Source organism: Oenanthe melanoleuca, chromosome 3 (assembly GCF_029582105.1).
Source record: "Oenanthe melanoleuca isolate GR-GAL-2019-014 chromosome 3, OMel1.0, whole genome shotgun sequence".
Taxonomy (NCBI): Eukaryota; Metazoa; Chordata; class Aves; order Passeriformes; family Muscicapidae; genus Oenanthe; species Oenanthe melanoleuca.
In genome coordinates, this window is record NC_079336.1 from 3,322,407 (window position 1) to 3,343,308 (window position 20,902).

Genomic DNA, 20,902 nt, shown 5'->3' on the forward strand with positions numbered 1-20,902 from the left:
GAGATGGTCAAGAACTGAACTTTCAGGATCAGAGGAGTTTTTGTTCTCTGCCTCCTTTGAACTTGGTTGGCTGTGGGAATTGGCTTTTTTGTTCCTCTGCTCTTACTGCAAATCTCTGCCTATACCTGTTTGTCCCATTCAAGGTACCAGCAACCAGGTTTTCTCAGCCTGAGACCAAAAAATTCTGCATTTTCTTCAAGGTTTATGTGAATCCATGTAGCAATCTGAAAATGTCTCCATGGACCTTGGTGGAGTACAAGTCTTTTTATCATATTGGATTCTGCCATGGGTGTGAGATGCTCAGTTCACCAGTTCCTTTAAGCTCTGTTGAACCTTTAGTCAATCTGTCATTTAAAGCAATTCAGCTCACCACACATAAGTGATCCAAAAATTAGCCATGTTATTTAAACACACTGACCTCCTTTTGTAATCAGTATAGATCCTTGTTTAGGAAATGATTTGTCTCACTGTCTTATATTTGTCTCAGTGAAATGAGTTCCCCCCAGCACACCTGTCCTGCTACAGGTACCTTCCTCTGTGGCAGCCAGTAATTAATGACTTACATAGAAATTTATAGGCTTTTCTGGCTTTTCCACTAATAATGATGTTACCTTCCCTACTTACCAGTGTACAAACCTCTGAAGATGCCATGCTGCCTGAAAAGAGATGCAAAGGCTCAAGGAAAGCCCTTTTCAAGGATTTGGATGGAGGTATCCTTCATCTGGAACCACCTGTCTCTGTCTTCCCCAAGTCAGAATTCGAATGGACAGAGTTCTTCTCCCAAGCTGGTGAGTGCCTGTGCTGACAGGAGTGTTTGCAAAGCCATGCAGACATTTGAGCCATGAGATGTGACTTTCACTGAGACCCAGAACTGAGTTTGAGATGATGGTGGTCCCAGTCTGTGATTCCTTGCCAGGCAGGATGCAGTGGGTTGTTCTAGAAGTCTGGGATGCCTCAGTGTGCTGCTCTGTGCCCAGCAGTGCCCCTCTGCCTTCTTGCAGGATCATTTCACCTGTTCCTTAGCCCCTTTAGGGTCTGACTCACTAAATTGGATGGTATGGAAGGATTTCTTCCCTGAGAGGGTTCCATGGCACAGGTTGCCCAGAGAAGCTGTGGCTGCCCCTGGATCCCTGGAAGTGTCCAAGCCCAGGTTGGATGGGGCTTGGAACAACCTGGGCTAGTGTAAGGTGTTCCCTGCCCATGGCAGGGGGTGGAATGGGATGATTTTTAAGGTCCCTTCCAACCCAAACCATTCCATGATTGGTGATTCTACCTGTCCCTTGCAGAGTCCTCTGAGAACGTTAAGGGGCACATGCCATAAAAACACCACAAAAAATGCAAAATAATACCAATAATTGGCCCTGCAAGGATTTTCATCCACATCCCACTGAGGAGATAATCTAGCTGAAAACTCACTCCAGAAGTTTGACGACCCCTCTCTGTTTAAAAAAGGCCCATTCTGCTCAGTAACAACTTTCTGAAGGCTCCCACAGCAAGGCTCCATTCTCAGCCTGATTGGAACTCAGCTCTCTGATTCCAAATAAACTCTTTAATTACAATTAGCATTCCTGTGCCTGCTGCTCATGGTGGCCATTTTGCTGTAGAGATGCATCATTTGTGAGTCTGCTGGTATGGGAGGCTGATGGGAGGGACTGTAATTAATCCTGTTTTCCTTCACACTCTAAAACTGATTAAACACAAGAAGAACTTTAAACAAAATGTGTAAGGCTTTTCCTCTAAGGATCCCACTCTAGCTGGCTGCTTACAGGGTTGATTTATGTGTTGTCTAGATGCAAACACTGATTTTTACTGTACTTTTTTCCACCCTAATTATGAATCACATCCAAGCAATAATGCTCTGGTACTATTACCACTTAGCACGTGCATATTAATGAACATATTTGCATACAAAACCTGGATTTTATTCAGATTCCCACAATTTTTAGCACATCCTAGCACACAGTCATGGATAAGAGGAATCCCCATCATCATCATCATCATCATACCCATCATTTACTGAGGGTAAAACCTTCAATCCAAAGGGTTTATCTTGTGAAATGGAGGTAACAGCATTTGATAAATATTGCCTGCTTCTGAAGCTATGACAAAATTTCTGGGTTTTCTTTTTGCTGCCCAAATCTGAATGGGAATTTTTTTCCCATTATGTGTTAAATTTCTCTGCAATTCTCATTCTGATTTATGGTTCCTTTTGTCTTGAGGTTGACATTTGGAAAGGCACAACATAAGGATAAGGTGAATTCGTGGCCATCTTCCTTTCTGTCCACCTGGAAATTGTAACTCTGAGTATTCTTCCAAAGTGCAATGCAGCCTCCCAGGATAGAAAAATTAGAGAAAAAACTCAACTTCCCTGCTCCCACTGATCTCCTGGCAGCAGGACCAGAGCAATTATCATCCCCTGGGCACTGATGAGGCCAAACCTCAAGAGCCATGTTCAGTTTTGAGCTCCTCACTGCAAGAAAGACAGAGAGGGGAAAGAAAAGGGAAAGGGAAAAGGGAAAGGGAAAGGGAAAAGGGAAAGGGAAAGGGAAAGGGAAAGGGAAAGGGAAAGGGAAAGGGAAAGGGAAAGGGAAAGGGAAAGGGAAAGGGAAGGGAAGTTTCAGGGAAGTTTCAGGGAAGGGAAGTTTCAGGGAAAGGAAGGGAAAGGAAAGGAAAGGAAAGGAAAGGAAAGGAAAGGAAAGGAAAGGAAAGGAAAGGAAAGGAAAGGAAAGGAAAGGAAAGGAAAGGAAAGGAAAGGAAAGGAAAGGAAAGGAAAGGAAAGGAAAGGAAAGGAAAGGAAAGGAAAGGAAAGGAAAGGAAAGGAAAGGAAAGGAAAGGAAAGGAAAGGAAAGGAAAGGAAAGGGAAAAGGAAAGGGAAAGGGAAAGGGAAAGGGAAAGGGAAAGGGAAAGGAAAGGGAAAGGAAAGGGAAAGGAAAGGGAAAGGAAAGGAAGTAGGGAAGAGTCTGGAATGAGAATCTTAATGAGGAGCAACTGAAGGAGCTGAGGTTCCTTAATCTGGAGAGAAAAGGACTTAGGGGACTGCCTACAACTCCCTGAAAAGAAGGACTGGCCTCTTTTCCCAGAAAATTAGTGATTGGTCATGGGGAAATAGCCTCAAGCTGCACCAGGGAAAATTCAGGTTGGATATTGGGAAAATTCAGGTTGGATATTAGGAAAATTTCTTCCCAGAAAGGGTGCTCAGCCACTGGAACAGGCTTCCCAGGGGTGAGGCCACCATCCCTGGAAGTAAGAAAACCAAGTAGATGTGGCCCTTTGTGATGTGGTTCAGTGAGCATGGTGGCACTGATTCAGTCTGGGCTGGATGACCATGGAGGTTTTTCCAGCCTTAGTGATTCTGTAGGGCCAGACTCCCCTTTGGTGTGGCAATGCTGCAAGGCCTGGGAAGATGGTGGTGCTGTCACAGAATTACAAAATCACAGAATGGCTCAGAAGGGGCCTTGGAACTGGATGATCTTTAAGGTCCCTTCCAACCAAACCAGTCCATGGCTGTATGATTCTGTGATACACAGAAACATTTATGTTCACTTCAAGCTTCCAGTTTGGCCAATCAGATTGAAATCACTGTTCCTCAGCCATTTTTAGACACTTTGATTACACTGTGGGGAGCAAACCAAAACACTCAGTAGCCTTCAGGGACAAAAAAAGCCACAGAGATGTTTTATCAGAATAAGGAATATCACAGGGAGAGGCTGTGAGAGCCATAACTGGGGCACAAGGGAACATTCTGAATTACATCTGGATTCACATGATGCCTTTTATTGAAGATGCAATTGGTATAGAATTTATGACATTTATTATTTCTATACCCACTATTTCCCCCCTTTGTTTTCCTGAACTTTTACCCGCTGAGTTTGCTCTTTGCTCATAGACCAAGCTTTTTATTGTGACTCTCTGAAGAAGCAGAATTGTTCTCTTCAAAATGAAGTTTTAGTCTTCTGAATAAACCACAGAATTCAAAGAAAAAGAACAAAACAGGAGGGAACAGATCCAGGATTTTTGTTGCTATTATTATTTCTACTGCAGGAAAAAAGAAGTAACAACAAAAAGTGGGTTTGAGTCCAACAAAGCATAATTACTTTTTAATATGAGAGTCCTTTTTAGTCTTTTTTTTTTTTTTTTGTCTTTTAAATATAATACTGCAAAAGTTTAAAATTAAATGTTTTCCAACACCCTCCTCCTTAAATAATTTATGAGGGACTTTCAAAGTACCATTTTTTGAATTATCCAAAACAATTTAATGAGTTTAACATGAATTTGTAATTATTTAAATCTCTTTGAGCTGCCATTTTTGGATGACAAAATGTTTTTCTCCTAAAACTCATGTCTAGAGCAAGCCTCTTGCAAAAGAGCTTGGGGCCAGGCCTGGAGCTCTAAATGGTTCCATGGTACAGGAAATACCAGAATCATAAGCTGTACAGCAGAATTAGCTATAAACAGGAGTGTCTTGTTGGGTAATTAAGGATAAGTGAACAGTTTGTGTATTCAGCTGATTCCTATGCCCAGGTTAAAACCCCAGCTCCACAAAGGGCAGCTGATACAACCATCCTTGGGTAGTTAAAGGATCAGCCAGTTTCTGGCTTTTTGCAGTGTTCAGAGGATTCTGTTATCACAGAGTCTGTAATCTGGGCTGACTCCCAGAGACATCAAAGTTCAAAGTCTTCCCTGGGTGGAAATGCAGCTGAGGACCTGGAGCTGGTAGAAGATCCAGCTGTCCCCATTTCTGTTGTCTCCAGTGTTGTCATAGAACCAAAGAATTTTGGAATGGTTTGGGTTGGAAAGGACCTCAAAGATCATGTCATCTCATGGACACCTTCCACTAGAGTTTTCTAATGTCCCCTCCAGTGAGCAAAGAGAGATTGACTCATTACTTGGGTGATACACAGAATCAGAGAGGTGAAACCAAGTCTTTCAAGTTTTGGTCTTGAGTCTGCAGATATAGGTTTTTTTCCCTCTGACAGACACATTCTAGGTATAATCTAAGGCAATTTGGAGTGAATAATCAGAGAATCATAAAGCAGATCAGGTTGCAAGTGGACTCAAATCTGGTCCACCCTTTTGTAGAAAGGAGCATCATCTGTCACCCTGTCCAACTGCAGTTTGAAAAGCTCAAAATGAGGATGTGATGGTAACTCCACCATGTCCCTGGGGAGGTTGTTCCAATAAACCACAGAATCACAGAATGGTTTGGCTTGGAAGGAACCTTAAAGATCACCTTGTTCCATCCTCCTTCCATGCACAACTTCCACTATCCCAGGTTGCTCTAAGCCCTGCCCAGCCTGGCCTTGGACACTTCCAGGGATCCAGGGGCAGCCACAGCACCCAGTGATTGCCATCACTATGAAAAAAACTTATTTCTTATATTGAGATGAGACCTTAGCTGGTGCAAGCAGTACCTGTAGCCCATTGTCTTCCCCTTGTGTCTCCTTGTGGAGAGAGAGCCTCATCCTCCCTGTAGCCTCCCTGTAATGCTGGAATGTGGTGACAGGATCCTCTCCTGAGCCTCCTCCAAGGGGAACACACCCAATCCTTCAGCCTTTCCCTATAGGAGAGGTTCCCCAGCCTTTTCACCAGCTTTGTGTGCTCCTCCAGTCCTCTCTGACTCTGGTTTACTGGGGGATGATGAAGCTCTGGGCTAGCTGAGGTATATTCATGCATCTTTTTTTTCTGTTGTAAACATGTGCTCCTTGCATTTCGTGTGAATAATTCAATTTATTTTCTACTTTACACCAGTCAAACCTGACAACCCCTTTTGAGTATTTTGGATACAGTAGAAGAATACAGTGAAATTCAGGTCCTCAATACCTCTGTGGGATGGAAATTTATTCTGGCACTAGTTTTCCAGGAACAGCAGAGAATTTGTGACTTGCCCAAGGTCAGTCAGTGAATTAAAAATTATCCTTCCAGAACCCTGACAGCCAGACTCTGAATCTAAAAACACCCCACCCTGTTAATGGAGATGGAACTTTATGGTGGCATTGACTAGAATCAGCCCAAAGTTTATTTTATATAGCACTTTTTCCTAAAAAAATATTCCTGGACTATGTTTTGGGACATTATTGAGCACTTAAATTCTAATTACGATTATAAACAAACAAACAAAAAAATTTATTCATGTTTTGTTTTGTTTTTTTTTTCAATTATTCTTTTAAAAAAACCCAGAGACTTTTTTAATTGACTCAACTTCAGTATTAATCTATTGGTGAGAGGATCAATATGTTGTGGACAACTGAATTTTTATCTGACCAGTAAATTGCTGAGATTATATTTTCCTGTGTCATTTTCAATCCAGACAAATATAAAGCTGTGAAATTGCTCAGTAGTTTTGTTACTCTCTAGAGGTAATAAGTACATTTTCTAAATTATAAAGAGGTAAGTGTTTAATACATAAATGCTTGTCTGAACCAAGTTATGCAGACATTCAACACTCAATTTTATTAAAACCTATGGTCAAAAACTCTTTGAATTTTGACAATAAAGTTAAAAGTCATAAATGAATACGCAGAAGTTTGCTAATTTCATCAGAGGTATGAAAAAAAGTCAGATGTAAGTAAAAACAGTCCAAAATAGCTCAGGTTATGGGTTGAGGATTTTTGTACAATTTTCTTCCTTCTGGTAATTTTAATTATTAAATAAAAAATCTCTAATAATAGTTGGAGAAGCAGAGAATTTTGAGACGTAGGCTGGCAGAATAAGTTAGGGCTAAAGCTGGGTGAAAATGTTGCACCATAAATATTTAATATTCCAAGGAATATGATTAGCCACACTCGCTATGCATAGTCATATTCAGTAATTAAAGATGTTTGAGGAGAAAATGCAGGTTTGGTAGACCTGCAAGGAATGAAACAGTGCAATATCAGCATTGTTTTCCTCTGGAGCTTTTTTGTTGTTGCTGTTCACAAATAGAAATTTGCTTTTTCTGCAATAAATGGCCCATGTAAAATGGGTTGGAAGTACCAGTGGAGGACATTAAAAGAGCTCTTACCAAGCTATTCTTTCATAAAAACCAAACCTAATATGATCAGAAAATGCTTCTAATCCTTAATTTTCTTGCAAACACATCTGTGGTAAAGATTTCAGCAGACCTTAATTAAGTTGAGACGAAAGCAGAGAATAAAGTTGGGAAGGATTTTTGTAATGCACATGGGAGAACAAAATTTAAAGTAATCCAAAAGGAAATGAAGTTATTTTTATATCTTTGATGTCTGTGTGGTGGCTCATCGGGGTGGGATGGTTGAACACAGTGAATTAAGCAGAGTGAGGGACAATTCTGTGGATGGAGAATCCACCAGCTGGGAAAGGAGATGGAACAAAGAATGGCTTTAAATGGGCACAGGGCAGGTTCAGATTAGAGGTATGGAAGAAATCCTTCCCAGTGGGGTGGTGAGACCCTGGCACAGGGTGCCCAGAGAAGCTGTGGCTGCCCCTGGATCCCTGGAAGTGTCCCAGGCCAGGCTGGATGAGCTTGGATCAGCCTGGGACAGTGGAAGGTGTCCCTGCCCATGGCAGGGGTGGAACAAGTTGAACTTCTTGGTGTCTTCCAGCACAATCCAGTCTGTGATTCTGGATGCCACCATGAGACTTCCTTAGGGGACAGCTCTGCCAAGGAAAACCTCTCCTCTGCACGGTTTGTTTTGGTAAATTGTGGAGGAACTGGGCACAGCTGGGATGTAATAACAGCAAGGTCAGCACTGAGGCTGATGTGGCCATGCCACTTGTCCATTTTGAAATACTATAAATTGCTTTACCTCACAGTCACCTGCATTTCTAATAAACAGCTATTTTCCTTTTTCAAGGTTGCTTTTTCCTTAATTCTGAAGCTAGGATGAATGATATGAATGACATTGTTCATTTTCCATGTGATCAGCATAGAGCAATGTGTATAAACACACAGATTATATATCTGTATATGTACAATTATACAATATGTATAAGCCTATCAAACCTTATTTCCTTGTTCCCATCAAACAAGGGTATCAAATTCCTTTCTCCTGACAGAGCCAAAAAAACCTTGGGCAAGCCCAACCATTTTGCACATTTATTGCTGTAAATGGAGTTTAGCTTTTTGTGCCACCCTTTCTGCTTCTCTTCTGAATTCCTTAGGTTCTTTCAAACAGTCATGCACTGATGTTCAGCTGCATAAAATGTAAAATATGTGTATATATCTATTAGGAATGATTATCCAAATGAATTTTGAAAAAACTGATTATGAAGCCAGGTCCCTGTCAATGGGAGATAACCTTGCCCCTTAGGATAGCAATCCTTTTTGAGGATGTGCCAACAAATAGTTTGTGCCTACTCTTGCTATCAGAAATTCTTGGCTTCTCCTTTTAGCCTTAATCCCTCAGGATAAAAGAGCAGGTTTTTCATTTTCCAAACTCAACTCCTGTATTTAAGGCTATGTAGAAAATTATCACCATTTTTGGAGTTTGTGAAATCTCAGAGAGCCTGTTTGCTTCCCTGGGGACTCAGTACCCCCAAAACACCACATCACCTTCATTTAGGATTTTAGTTATGGGTTTTAAACTCACCTCTGTCCCTTTCTGTATATAAATGTTGTCTGTAACACAAGCATAAGGTTTTTTTTATCACTGACATGATGAGGCTTCTGTTTCAGTGTAGTGTTTATTAAAGATTCATAAAGCATTGGTGGTCCATGAAACCTGAATATCTGATGGAAACACCATTCATGGAGCCTGACAGTTAAAGGTGAAAAGAATTATTTGGCATGTGGAAATCAGAAGATATGAGGAATGGCTGGAAAAGCTGAGTGGCTTGGTCTTGAGAAAAGGTGGAAGAGAAGTTTAGGAACAGCCCCCAAAAACGTGAGACTGCTGGGGATTGGAGAGAAATAAATTGCTCTCAGAGTCTGTGGAATCAGAAATAATGGTCTGAACTATCATCAGGATGATTTTATGTGTTGGGAGGAAATGTTGGAATAAAGACAGAGAAACATGGGCATAGCTTGCCTGAGTGGAGTCCTTGCCAGTGGTAACATTCTTAGATAATCAGATAGAGCTGAACTTTTCCTGAGCAGGTGGGGGGTGGGTCAAATAATTTCAAATGGCCCTTTTGGCATGTTCATGGTCTGCAGGAATCTCTTAGGTCTGAGAGTGAAATATGGGTCCAAAGGCCAGGGTGTTGTAGGAGGAAGGTTTGGTAATTAGAACTTTCTAAATGCTTCTGATGAAGAAAAAGAGTGACCACTGGGGAGGAAAGAGAGGTTGTCTCTCAACCCACGTGGTTGGTCCTGGTGATCCATTCTGCCTGTTCTTGTGGGATGCCAATGAGCTTGAAAGGATGTGAAACGTGTAAGTGTAGAGATGAGTCCCGTAGAAAATGGTGTCTGAGTGGATTTTACAGCACCAGGAAACCAAAGCTGACACAGGTTGCCCAGAGAAGCTGTGGCTGCCCCACCCCTGGAAATGTTCAAGGCCAGGCTGGATAAGGCTGGGAGAACCTGGGATAGTGGAAGGTGTAAATGGCAGATAATTGGAATGAGCTGATCTTTAAAGTCCCTTCCAACCCAAACCATTCTATGAATCTTTTCCTTATCTGGAACCTCTCCTCAAAGCTCAGACATCCTTCATCCTTCATTATTTATCATTCCTGCTTTGGTGATGCTCACAAATCTGAGTCAGTCATTGGGTTTTATTCCTACAATTTAACACCCAGAAATTTCCCACCATCTTCTGGAAAAATCACAGAATCAGAGAATGGTTTGGGTTGGAAGGGACCTTAAAAATCATCTTGTTCCACCTCCTGACATGGGCAGGGACACCTTACACTGTCCCAGGTTGCTCCAAGCCCCATCCAGCCTGGCCTGGGACACTTCCAGGGATCCAGGGGCAGCCACAGCTTCTCTGGGCACCCTGTGCCAGGGCCTGCCCACCCTCACAGGGAAGAATTTCTTCCTAATATCCAATCTAAACCTACTCTCTTTCAATTTGAATCTATTCCTCCTTGTCTTTTCAACCCATGCTCTTGTAAATATTCTCTCTCCTTTTTTCTTGTTGACTCACTACAAGTTCTGGAAAGCAATAATTAAATTATCCCAAAGCCTGTTCTCCAGGCTGCACAATCCCAATTCCCTCATAGCAGAGCTGCTCCATCCCTCTGCTCATCCTGGTGTCTCCTCTGGACTTCAGCAGCCCCAGGTGCTCCCTGAGCTGGCAATCCAGGGCTGGAGCAGCTCTGCAGGTGGGGTCCCACCTGAGAGGGGCAGAGTCCCTTCCCTTGACCTGCTGCCCATGCTGCCTTTGGGGCAGATGCTGCAGAAGCTGCTGATATTAAAAGTCAAGCCAGAATGAGTCAGGACAAACAGAGGGAAGTGGAGAAGTGAGTTTCTCCAGTGAGGCAGGGATAGAACCAAGGACAGCATCTACATGGAACATCCTCTCCAGACTGCTGGCTGTTACCTTTAAGGAGGCAAGATGGTTGTGTTTATGCAATCAAAAAAAAAAAAAAAAGAAAAGTGAATTTTATCCTGCAAGCATAACTATATTATTTCCTTCAGATCCTAGAGACATATCTGTAATGCAACCAAACTGCTGAGTGGGAGTTTGCAGAGGTTTACAGGGGAAGCACTGCATTTTGCAACAATTAATTTTGCAGAGGAAGCAGCCTGTTTAAAGATGCCTGCAGCAGTCACTAAAATATGTGTTGTTTTTCAAGGCCACCAGACACACAGTTGGCTAGGTTGGCTAATAAACAAAACAATGCAAAAAAAAAAAAACCAAAAAAACAAAAAAAAAAAACAAAAAAAAAAACCCAGCCTTTTGGGGTTTGCAGGAAGAAGGGATGAGAAATAAAATGAATAATGCTTACCTGCTAGGGGTGGGTGAAGACTATAATTGTTTAGCCCCCAGCAGATCCCTGCAAGGGTTAAAAATGACAAAGACATTAGTTGGTGACTGCTAAGATTGTTGGCTTGAAGCTTTGGGCAAAACACAGACTGTTATTTACCGGACTTGGTCGATTTACTTCTTAATGCAATAATGACCTGTGAAATGAAACGTGAGCTAGACAATTGTTCCTCATTGTTTCCAGTAAAACATCCTTTCATACCCCATTAAACCACCATTAATTCCATTTGAAAGAGAAGCAGGCACAAACACCAAGGGATATCTCTCTCTTTCCTCCTCTTTTCCTCTCTTTGTGGGACTGATCAAGGCCTGTGGATGGAAAAGCAGTTTTCTCACCCATTTTACAGGGTGTTGGGCAGCCTGTCAGTTCATTTTTGAATGAACACCAGAGATCTACTGGACTGGCACCCAATGGATCACATTCCTGAGTTTTACAGAATGTATCAGGAAATCTGGCAGTCAATTTATTGGTGTTTATACATCAGGTTTCTGTCTCTTTTTTTTTTTTCAGTTGGCTTTCTTCAAGCATGAGATTTATGTAATCATGCAATGTCTGTCCAGATATATCTGTGTATTGTTTCCCTCCCAGTCCTTCTAAACACATTTTCAATTTTAAACAAAACTTGTAGAGTGATAAGTTCTCAAGGGAATAGATTCCTACAGGTTTAAACAAGTTTGGGTCTGTAAAGAAAAACTCTGTGAGTGAACCTCTCTGTTCCCCCAGAGTGGATTATCCATCTGGAGTCCTTTGGCTACCACGAAATGTTCTCTGGAGAGAAACTCCAGTTTTGTATCTCAACTAAATGAAAAAAAACAACAACTTTTGCACACTGGTTGATGGCTGGGAATCCAGTCTCAGCTGTGCAGTGCAGCACTGGTTCCACTGGCATGGAACTGGTTCTTTGCCTCCAGGTTCTCCTCTGCTGTGGCATTAAAGATGTGTGGATGAGCACTGAGGGACGTGGTTCAGAGGGACTTTGTGGTGTTCCATTTGCAATTGCACTTGATCTCAGAGGCTTTTTCCAAAGCCAAACCTCCACAGCCTTCCCAACCTGTAACCAAATTGTCTCCTTGCTGCTCTTTGGCCTTACCTGTAACCTACACCAAGGCATTAATCAGTTCTTTGGCAGGTCCTGTCACCTGCAAGGAGGTTGCCATGGATCAATATCCTTGAGCCAAGAGTACCACTGATTTCATACAATCACAGTTTGACAGCCTATACTGTAACAACCCATCATATTAGTTGTTTTGTGTTTTTTTTTTACTTGCTTCTACTTTTATATTTTATTTTATACTCTATACTTTCATGTTATTTGCTACACTAGATGCCTTTCTTTTTCCATGATAGATTTATGCCTGGGGAAAGATTTTGTCTGAAAGTTTGCTCAGAAATGGTTCAGCTGCAATGAACAAAATGAAGATTTCTTTTGATGTGTGTTAAAAACCAAATCTCTGAACTCTAGAACCTGTGGCCTGGCAGTAGAGGTTGAGAGTTATCAGGGAAACAACTCTGTGGTCAGTGAATTATTTTCTATCTACAGTGGTTGTGAAAAGCTGTGTCCAGAACTATTTATGAAAATAAATTGCTTAGATTCATTATTTTCTCATGTTCTTTGAAAGATCTAAGCCTTGTCTATGGCTCGTGACAATTTCAGTTCCCACTCTGCTGCATTGTTTGAAGCACAGACATCAAATGCTTTCCTGAGTATTTGGAGCCTCAAAGCCACATTCTAGTTCCCCTGCATTGCATCTGCTAATTAGCAAAGGAATTCTGGGCACTTGGTGACCCTTGCTGCTGCCCAAGGGCTGTGTCCCCAGGAGGCAAACATGTGTTGTGTCCTGACTTTACAGACTGGCTTGGGCAGGAGCCAGGGGATTACACAGTCCTCTGGGGTGGAATGGAGAAGAGACCTCAAAGTTTAACCAGCAACAAGTAGGGCATCCACTGGGAAAAAGCTGGTTGGGTTTTGATTCACCAGCCTTTTTATTAAAGCACCTGGCACAGTTCAGCTTGTGTAGGATTGAGATTTTTTTTTGGTGTGTGCTTACATGTTACTCAATGATTATTTTTAAGATCAAGTTCCACTTGTAAAAAAAAAATATCCCCCAAAAAACCAAAAAATTATTTTGTGGAAGGTTTTAATTGCAGTTCTGAAAAGAGGTGGAGAATGAGAAGTGCAAAATCCCTTGTCATGAATATGATGAGCAATGACTTGGGAAAACAGGTCTCTTTTTTCCTTTCCCTGTAATTCTCCCTGTGTAGCCCTGCCCTGGTTCAGAGTGCATCACAACAGTCTGTTTGTGTGCATGCAAACATTTGTGTTTATACACACACAGGCACTGTCCTCACAACTGTTCTTGGGAGCATTTCATCATTTTTTCCTCTTATCTTCCAAATATTAGCATTTAATGAAATACACATTTCCTTCATTTATCTTGAACCTACTCCAAGGCCAGCAAATACCAGAACCTCAAATGTTATGACAGGATAGATTCTTTATTGGTTTGTTTTCTTTTCATTCTTTCTGTTTTCACTGTGATTTTTAATTTTTTTTAAAAAAGATTACAGACCCTTATGTTCCAGCTCAAGGAACCTGGCTTCCAACTGAGGTACCCAAATATGTCCAAAAAAATGTCCCAGAGACCCGTCCAATGCAGACAGCTGTGCAGCAAACAGGAAATTGAGGAAGCCAGGTTCATCAGAAACATGGGATTTCCTTTGTGGATGTTTCAGATAAAGCATCTTTAATTTTTCCATGCTGGAGCAGTGCTGTAAAAGAGCAGGGGAATTATCACCCTGTGCTTTGATGTCTGGGGTGTAAAAGGCAGGTTCTTGTGGGACCATCACACCTTGGCTGTGTTGACATGGGCTTTTCCAAGGAAACTTGCACTTGTCTGTCTGTGTTTTGGGCTGGCAGGACACGAGTCAGCTCTGAACCAGGAGCTGTGGCACTGTGAGGCAAGAGCAGGACTGCTAAAGGTGTCTGAGCATCTGAGTTTTGGGGAGAGGTCCCAGATGATGGATGGAATCATAGAATGGTTTGGGTTGGAAGGGACTTTTAAATCAGCTCTTTCCACCCCCTGCCATGTGCAGGGACACCTTCCACTATCCCAGGAGTTTCCAAGCCCCATCCAGCCTGGCCTTGGGCACTTCCAGGGATGTGGAACCACAATTCCAGCCACAGCTTCTCTGGGCAGCCTGTGCCAGGGCCTCAGCACCCTCACAGTAAGGAAGTCACTTGATTACCCTGTGAAATGAGGATAATTCTTGTTTTTCCTTCCACTCTTTAGTTTTTAATGACTCTTGCCTTTTCAGTGTCAGGAACTACAGGAGTGTCTATGTGGCATCTGGTGTGGTGTGACTCCAAGCTAGTTTGGGTCCCCTATGAAGCACTGGGAAAAATTACAAACTGGTAATTACCAGCATTCCTGTGGCATTATTAAATCAGGCCAGCACTTAGATGTTGCCTGTGTGACCTTAGCTTGCCTTGCTATCCTCTTCATGCTTTAAATTTTGACAGTCTTTGTGTGCTTTGTCAGCTTTCATGGTCACACTAAGGAGCAATCAATTTTGACTCATTTGGCCCAAAATGTGATTTTTCTGGAGATGGCTAAGGGCTGTGTGCTAACATATGTTTGTATATAGAGAAGGCTATGGGGAGACCTTATTTTGGCCTTTTGGTACTTAAAGGGAGCTTTTAAGAAAGATGGGGACAGATAATTTTAGCAGGTCCTGCTGCAATAGGACAAGGGTTGATGGTTTAAAATAAGAAGGTGATTGACTTAGATTAGATAAAAGGAGAAGTTTTTACAATGAGGTGAAACACTGGCAACAGGGTGTCCAGAGAGGTGGAAGGGGCTGCTTCATCCCTGGAAACATTCCAGACCAGCTTGGACAGGGTTCTGGTGTAGGTGGTCTCTGGGTGATATTCTTTTACCATAGGGGTGGGGGAGGCCCTGGCACAGGGTGCCCAGAGAAGCTGTGGCTGCCCCTGGATCCCTGGAAGTGTCCAAGGCCAGGCTGGATGGGAATTGGAGCAACCTGAGATGGTGGAAAGTGTCCCTGCCCATGGCTGGGGGTGGAATGGGATGAGTTTTAATTTCCCTTCAAATCCAAAGCATTCCAGGATTCTAAGATTCTGTGATATGCACACCAAAAATCAGCAGAAAGTGCACAACCATCCATCCATCCATCCATCCATCCATCCATCCATCCATCATCCATCCATCCATCCATCCATCCATCCATCCATCATCCATCCATCCATCCATCCATCCATCCATCATCCATCATCCATCCATCCATCCATCCATCCATCATCCATCCATCCATCCATCCATCCATCATCCATCCATCCATCCATCCATCCATCCATCCATCCATTCATAATCCATGAATTAATAGAGCATTTTAGTTTAATGAAGTTAAAAGTGTTGAGAGCTCGGGCCAAGAGGTTGCTACACACAAAAGCTGCATTTCACAAAATAATTACTGAGACCAAACATGCAAAATCTTCATTTGTAAAGCATAGCTTTGATATAGATGTCATCACTCTAGCAAAGTTCAAAGCACATGTGGTTGACACTATGTGCACCAAGGGATTCTCAGGATATGCAGCATGAGTATGATAAATAATATCATACTTTAAAATAATTAGTTGAGAAGAACATATTCATTTCATAGTGAATTTTTGAGAAACAGCTCAGTGCTTTGGAAAAAAGAAAAGTTATTAACTGAGGCTGTGTGTAAGAAACTGGAAAATAAATATTTTCATCTGGAGTAGTTATGCTGAGTACTCAGTTTTCGATTATGCCAAGAACATATTTATTAGCTTAACATGTAAAAAATTATATTAATTTCAATATACAAATATATAAATATGTTATGATAAATATATTTGTGAATGTATGTGGTTATACAATTATTCCATATTCTCCAGTTGCTGGGAAAAAAGACACACAACCAATGAGACAGCTACCACAGCATCATAAGGTTCTTTTGAAGAACTTTTCAATGAAAAGGTGTAGGGTTTTTTTATTTTTTTTTTTTTTCTCTCTTGTAGCCACCCTAAATTGACAACAGCACCTCATTTTGTATTAGAAAATAAGTTGTCAAGACAAGGTAACCTTCAAACCAACTTCAATTGCCCCACAATGGAAGGCATTGATCTGTGCAATATATTGGACTTCTGTTATTTGATTTTTTTTTGCCTTTGTCTTTCCTATTTTTTTTTGAAATCTGGGTAACTGCCCAATAATTCTAGTTTCAAAAGACCCTATTTTCTGGTTGCTTGGATAAGGCAACTTGAATTAAAGGTTTGGCATAGCTCTTTCTTAAGAGACCAATATAGAATTTAACTTCTGTGTTTGACAAGCTAATTGGCCAAGGTTTAAAACAATCAGTTATGCAATAAAACTGAATGCAATTAATTAAAGGCAGCTGATTATTTTCGGTCAGGCTCTGTTCCTGAAACATCCTCCTACTCACTAATAAACTTTGTTCCTGAGGTGGTTTTTCTGAAATTAATAAGCACATTGCAAAACCAGGGTAAGCCTGTCTCGTTGTTTGCTTCCCATGCTCAGTAGGATGCAAGTTACTGGACTGAAAATGAAGTTACATCCCTATAAGCTCCATATTGAAAGAGAAATATTTTATTCTCCTCCATGGGATTGACAGAATCACAGAATTATTTGGGTTGGAAAAGTTCTCTAAGGTCATCAAGTCCAACCAGCACTGCCCAGTCCTCCACTAAAGCATGTCCCAAACACTGGACACTTTCAAGGATGGTGATTCCACCACTCCCTGGCCAGCCTGTTCCAATGCCTGACCACCTTTTCAGTGAAGAAATTGTTCCTCAGATAGATTATAGAATTAGCTGATCAAAAAGAACCTTGCAAGTTCAAGGTTGCACCAAAAAATAAATATGAAAGAAATAGCAGATACAGCTCCATTGGATAAGTAGTTGGAGGAAATATTTGGCAAAAATTTCCCTAATAGCTGTGAGTGTCCTTGGATCTTCTTGGACCTCTTGATGCAACTCATATTAAATTAATTCCATTTTCTGTTCATGTCTCACTCTGAGGATTGACCACAATTAAAAGCACAGCTCACACTGGAGCAGGGCTGGGTTGTCCCTGGTCTCTGTGCCTCAGGAGATGGACACAGCTGCTTTCTTTTCATCTCTGGAGAGAGAGCTAAGAGATAAAGCAGCAGCAGGATGTGTCAGGAATGAAGCCAGGTTGGCCTGCCCTTGCTTTGGGGTGGAGGAAAAGGCTGTGCCACTTGTTGAGGACTTTTCCATTTCTTTGAATAATAGAATCACAGAAATATTTGGGTTAGAAGGGTCCTTAAAGATCACCTAGTACCACTCCCTGCCATGGGCAGGGACACCTTCCATATCCCAGGTTGCTCCAAGCTCATCCAGCCTGGCCTTGGACACTTCCAGGGATCCAGGGGCAGCCACAGCTTCCCTGGGCACCCTGTGCCAGGGCCTCACCAGCCTCTAAATAAACAATTTCTTCCTATTATCTAATCTAAATCTACTATTCTTCATCTTAGACCCATTTTCCTGATCCTATCTCTATATACCCTTGTAAAAAGTACTTTTCCTAATCCCCTTTTTGATACTGGGAGGCTGTTAATAGGTTTCCCTAAAAGTTACTATAAATTATTAGAGCTGTAATTAGAATCAGTTGAAATAATTTTTTCATTGCAGGAAAATGATATTACTTTGAAACCACAGAGTAAGGCATCTAAATCAGTTTTAGAGAAACTATTCTGCCCAGCTGCCTGTGCAGTCAGCTTCAAGTGGCTGCTTTGGATCCTTGTGCAGGGAGGGAAACCTGCTTTCTCCTTTCCTTCTCCAGACCCTAAACTTCCTCAGCCACTCAAATTTGTGTCTGCAGGAAGAAGGAAGCCCAGTGGAAGTCAGTGACCACAAATAACAAAAACCATCCCTTGCTCTTGGAAAGGCTGGGGCTCTCTGGAAAAAGTTCTGACTTCATGTGTGACTGAAGAACACTCCAGAGAAAAGAACTCCAAATAAATCAGAAGTGCAGGGCTGCCTACAACAATGTCCTGCAGACAGGAATCCCACAGAACTCCAGGAATGGCTTAAAAAATCAGATTCAGATTTTAGCATGTTTTCAGTGTAATGTTTGAGGCAGTGATTGCTTTGGGAAGAATAATCAGCATTTATAGACTGACTTCTTTTCTCATATCCCCTGAATTCCAAAGCAGCCATTAATTCAGGATAGTTTGACCTGAAGGTAAAACAAATTCCTGCACTATTTGTTTATGTATTTTGTCTCACCCAATCTTTTAGCCATTCCAACCTCCAGTGGCAAAGTGTCCCAGAATTTGTGTGACTGGCAACTTCTGGGCATCCTTAGGAATTCTGATTGATAGCAAGCACCTCTATGTATTATTGCAGCCTGAACAAGCCACTTGTTCAAAACATATTCAGGTTTTGGATGTTTTCTGGTTTTTTTTTACTGTTCTCTGCAAAGTGAGTGTGGGTCCCCATTAAGCAGAAATCAGTATAGAAGTTTGTTTGTTAACTTTTACTGATTTTATGTAGATGTTGTTTTCAAAGAAGCCCTTTGTAACTAATAACTCTTCACTGCAACCCTGGAAGGCTCAAAGGTTATGGGATGGTGGTTTAGGCAAGAGGGTGGGTGGGAAAAAGTCAATAATAATACCAATAAAAAAGCCATATTTCTGATCAAAGCAGCAAGTGCTTGAATAAAGATTATATTAAAAAGAGAAAAATGTAGAGGCCTTGTTAAAATCTTTGGGTTAGTGTCCAGTTATGTGGATTTTCCCTCTAGTGCTTATTCTGGCATTCATTAAACCCTGATAAGTTACATAGAAACACTTGAAAGAATGATTAGAAATGCTATGTGTGAATAATAGAATTGCTTAAAGGGAAATGGAAATTCTTAAAGGGAAATGCATACTGACATGGAAAGTGAACTTGTGCAATTTTCTCATTGTCCTGGCTTATTATCTTATTCTTCTTATTTTGAAGGTGTTGAATTTGTATCCTTTTATGTTCACAGTTTGGGAGCTACTTGGGAAATAATATTGCTGCAGTGGGATTCAGATGTGCTGAAGGTTTTTTGAAAAGCAAAGTGTCTTTTTTTCTGGTGTCTGTCTTTGAGAGGCTGAGGCTCCAGTTTGGAGAGGAAGGGAATTATAAAGAGAAAAATTCCAAACCAAACAGGGCTTTCCTCTCCATCCCCCTGTGCTGTTGGGGTGAAAGTTGTCATAATTCAGTTTCAGATGACTTTTCACAGGTGTTTCTTAGTAAATAGGTCCAACAGAGCCCATCTTTGCATGGAAATGATGCAGCCAGCACCTTCAGGAGAGTAAAGGTTTATTTCTTGTTTACTTGGTGTTGCTGTTTAACCAACCAGAGTGTTAATGGCTGCAGTGGCAAGCACTGGGGATTAAACCAAAATTAACTTGTTGCCATAAGAACATGTTCTATTCCTCTGCTCTGCTCTTTGTGTTACAGAAATAATATATCAGCACTGAGGCAGAGGGGAGCAGAGCTGATCCTGTGGTTGAATTAGGAAGTCAAGCTATAAAATCCCCAATCTAAACTGTGGAATAATGAGATGTGAGAGGATTTTCTGAGGACCACTGCTGATCACATCATGTTTGTTTTGTAAGATGGGACTGTTTTCACTGAGATAAAAGCTTAGATTTCATCCAGAGGAGTTTCAAAACCAGCCTTCAATACTTTAAGCCACAGTGATTTAATGGGACATGGAAAAGCATTTTTTAAGCCATTTTGAGGTTTTGTGCTCTACATGAGCTGTATGTGGGTATAACATTGACGTTCCTTTCCTTGCCAGTGTTATCCAATGGAATCTGAGAAGTGTTTTCCCCTTGTATTTTCTATTCCAACTGTCAAAAAAATGTCCAAGTCAGAGGATGAAACCCTGCACCTCTGATCTCAATGTCTGTGTTGACACAACTCTCAAAGAAGGTTCTGTGGGGAAACTCAGACACAGTGAGCTCCCAGACCCACCCACAGAGGTAGATGATGGCAGAGTAGAAACACCTGAGGTCACCCACTGGGTGACCATGGATCCTTCATGGTCTGCAAAGATTTCAAGCAAACTGACCCTCAGAGAACCACACATGCTCTGAAAACTGGTTTCGCCTTTTTTCTAGGACCTGTAATTCCTGGTTTATTGCTGTTGTGTGTCAGGTCTTGCACTGTGCTAAGGAGAAGGTGTAGATGTATTCTGAATATTGTTGCATAGGGTGACACTAGCCTGCTTTTCCAAAGAGACATTCAGGGTAAACTCAAAAGATTCATCTTGCCTACCTGAAATAATCTCTACCTAAAACTGTGCCCAGAGAAGCTGTGGCTGCCCCTGGATCCCTGGAAGTGTCCAAGGACAGGTTGGATAGGACTTGGAGCAGCCTGGGACAGTGGAAGGTGTCCCTGCCCATGGCAGGGGATTGGAACAAAATAATCTCTAAGGTCCCACCTAAACTGGTGTGTGGCCACATGATTTTACTGTTGTCATTTTCCCTCCAATCCCTGGACTAATTCAGTATCAAATTTTAGGTAAATTGGGCTATTTTAGCAATGCATTGAGTTGACTGGTGAAAAGCACATCCAGCTCTGCCTGTTGCCAACACATTAATGCAAAAAATTGAGCAATATTAAACAATTATATTCTGCATTTTTGTAAAACCAATACCTCTCTTAGTTTTTTCTGTAAAAAAATAGTTTAACCTTCACCTTAAATACACACCTTAAATGTGCATTTTAACTGAATGTACACATGGCGTGCTATGTTTGTAATATCTGAAGTAAAATGTGCATATATATATTTATATATTTAGGTTGCAAGATAATGATAGATAGTAGATGCACAACAGGCTTCTGCTGCCTTTGGTGTACAGATCAGGCAGTAGTGGAGCTGTCTCTTTCTTTCTTCCTGCTGCCACAATCCTTTTGGTCACCGTCACCCTCCTGCAATCCAGTGATCTAAAAAAC

The 20,902-nt window shown here is 41.5% G+C and overlaps 1 protein-coding gene across 1 annotated transcript in view; it reads left to right on the forward strand.

Moving 5' to 3' along the window:
• The window catches only part of PKHD1 (PKHD1 ciliary IPT domain containing fibrocystin/polyductin), a 233,032-nt gene that overhangs the window by 163,798 nt on the left and 48,332 nt on the right, over window positions 1-20,902 (forward strand). Inside the window, exon 59 of the mRNA XM_056488194.1 lies at window positions 628-788. Within this exon, the coding sequence (XP_056344169.1) occupies window positions 628-788 (161 nt within the window). The remainder of the gene's footprint in view (window positions 1-627; window positions 789-20,902) is intronic.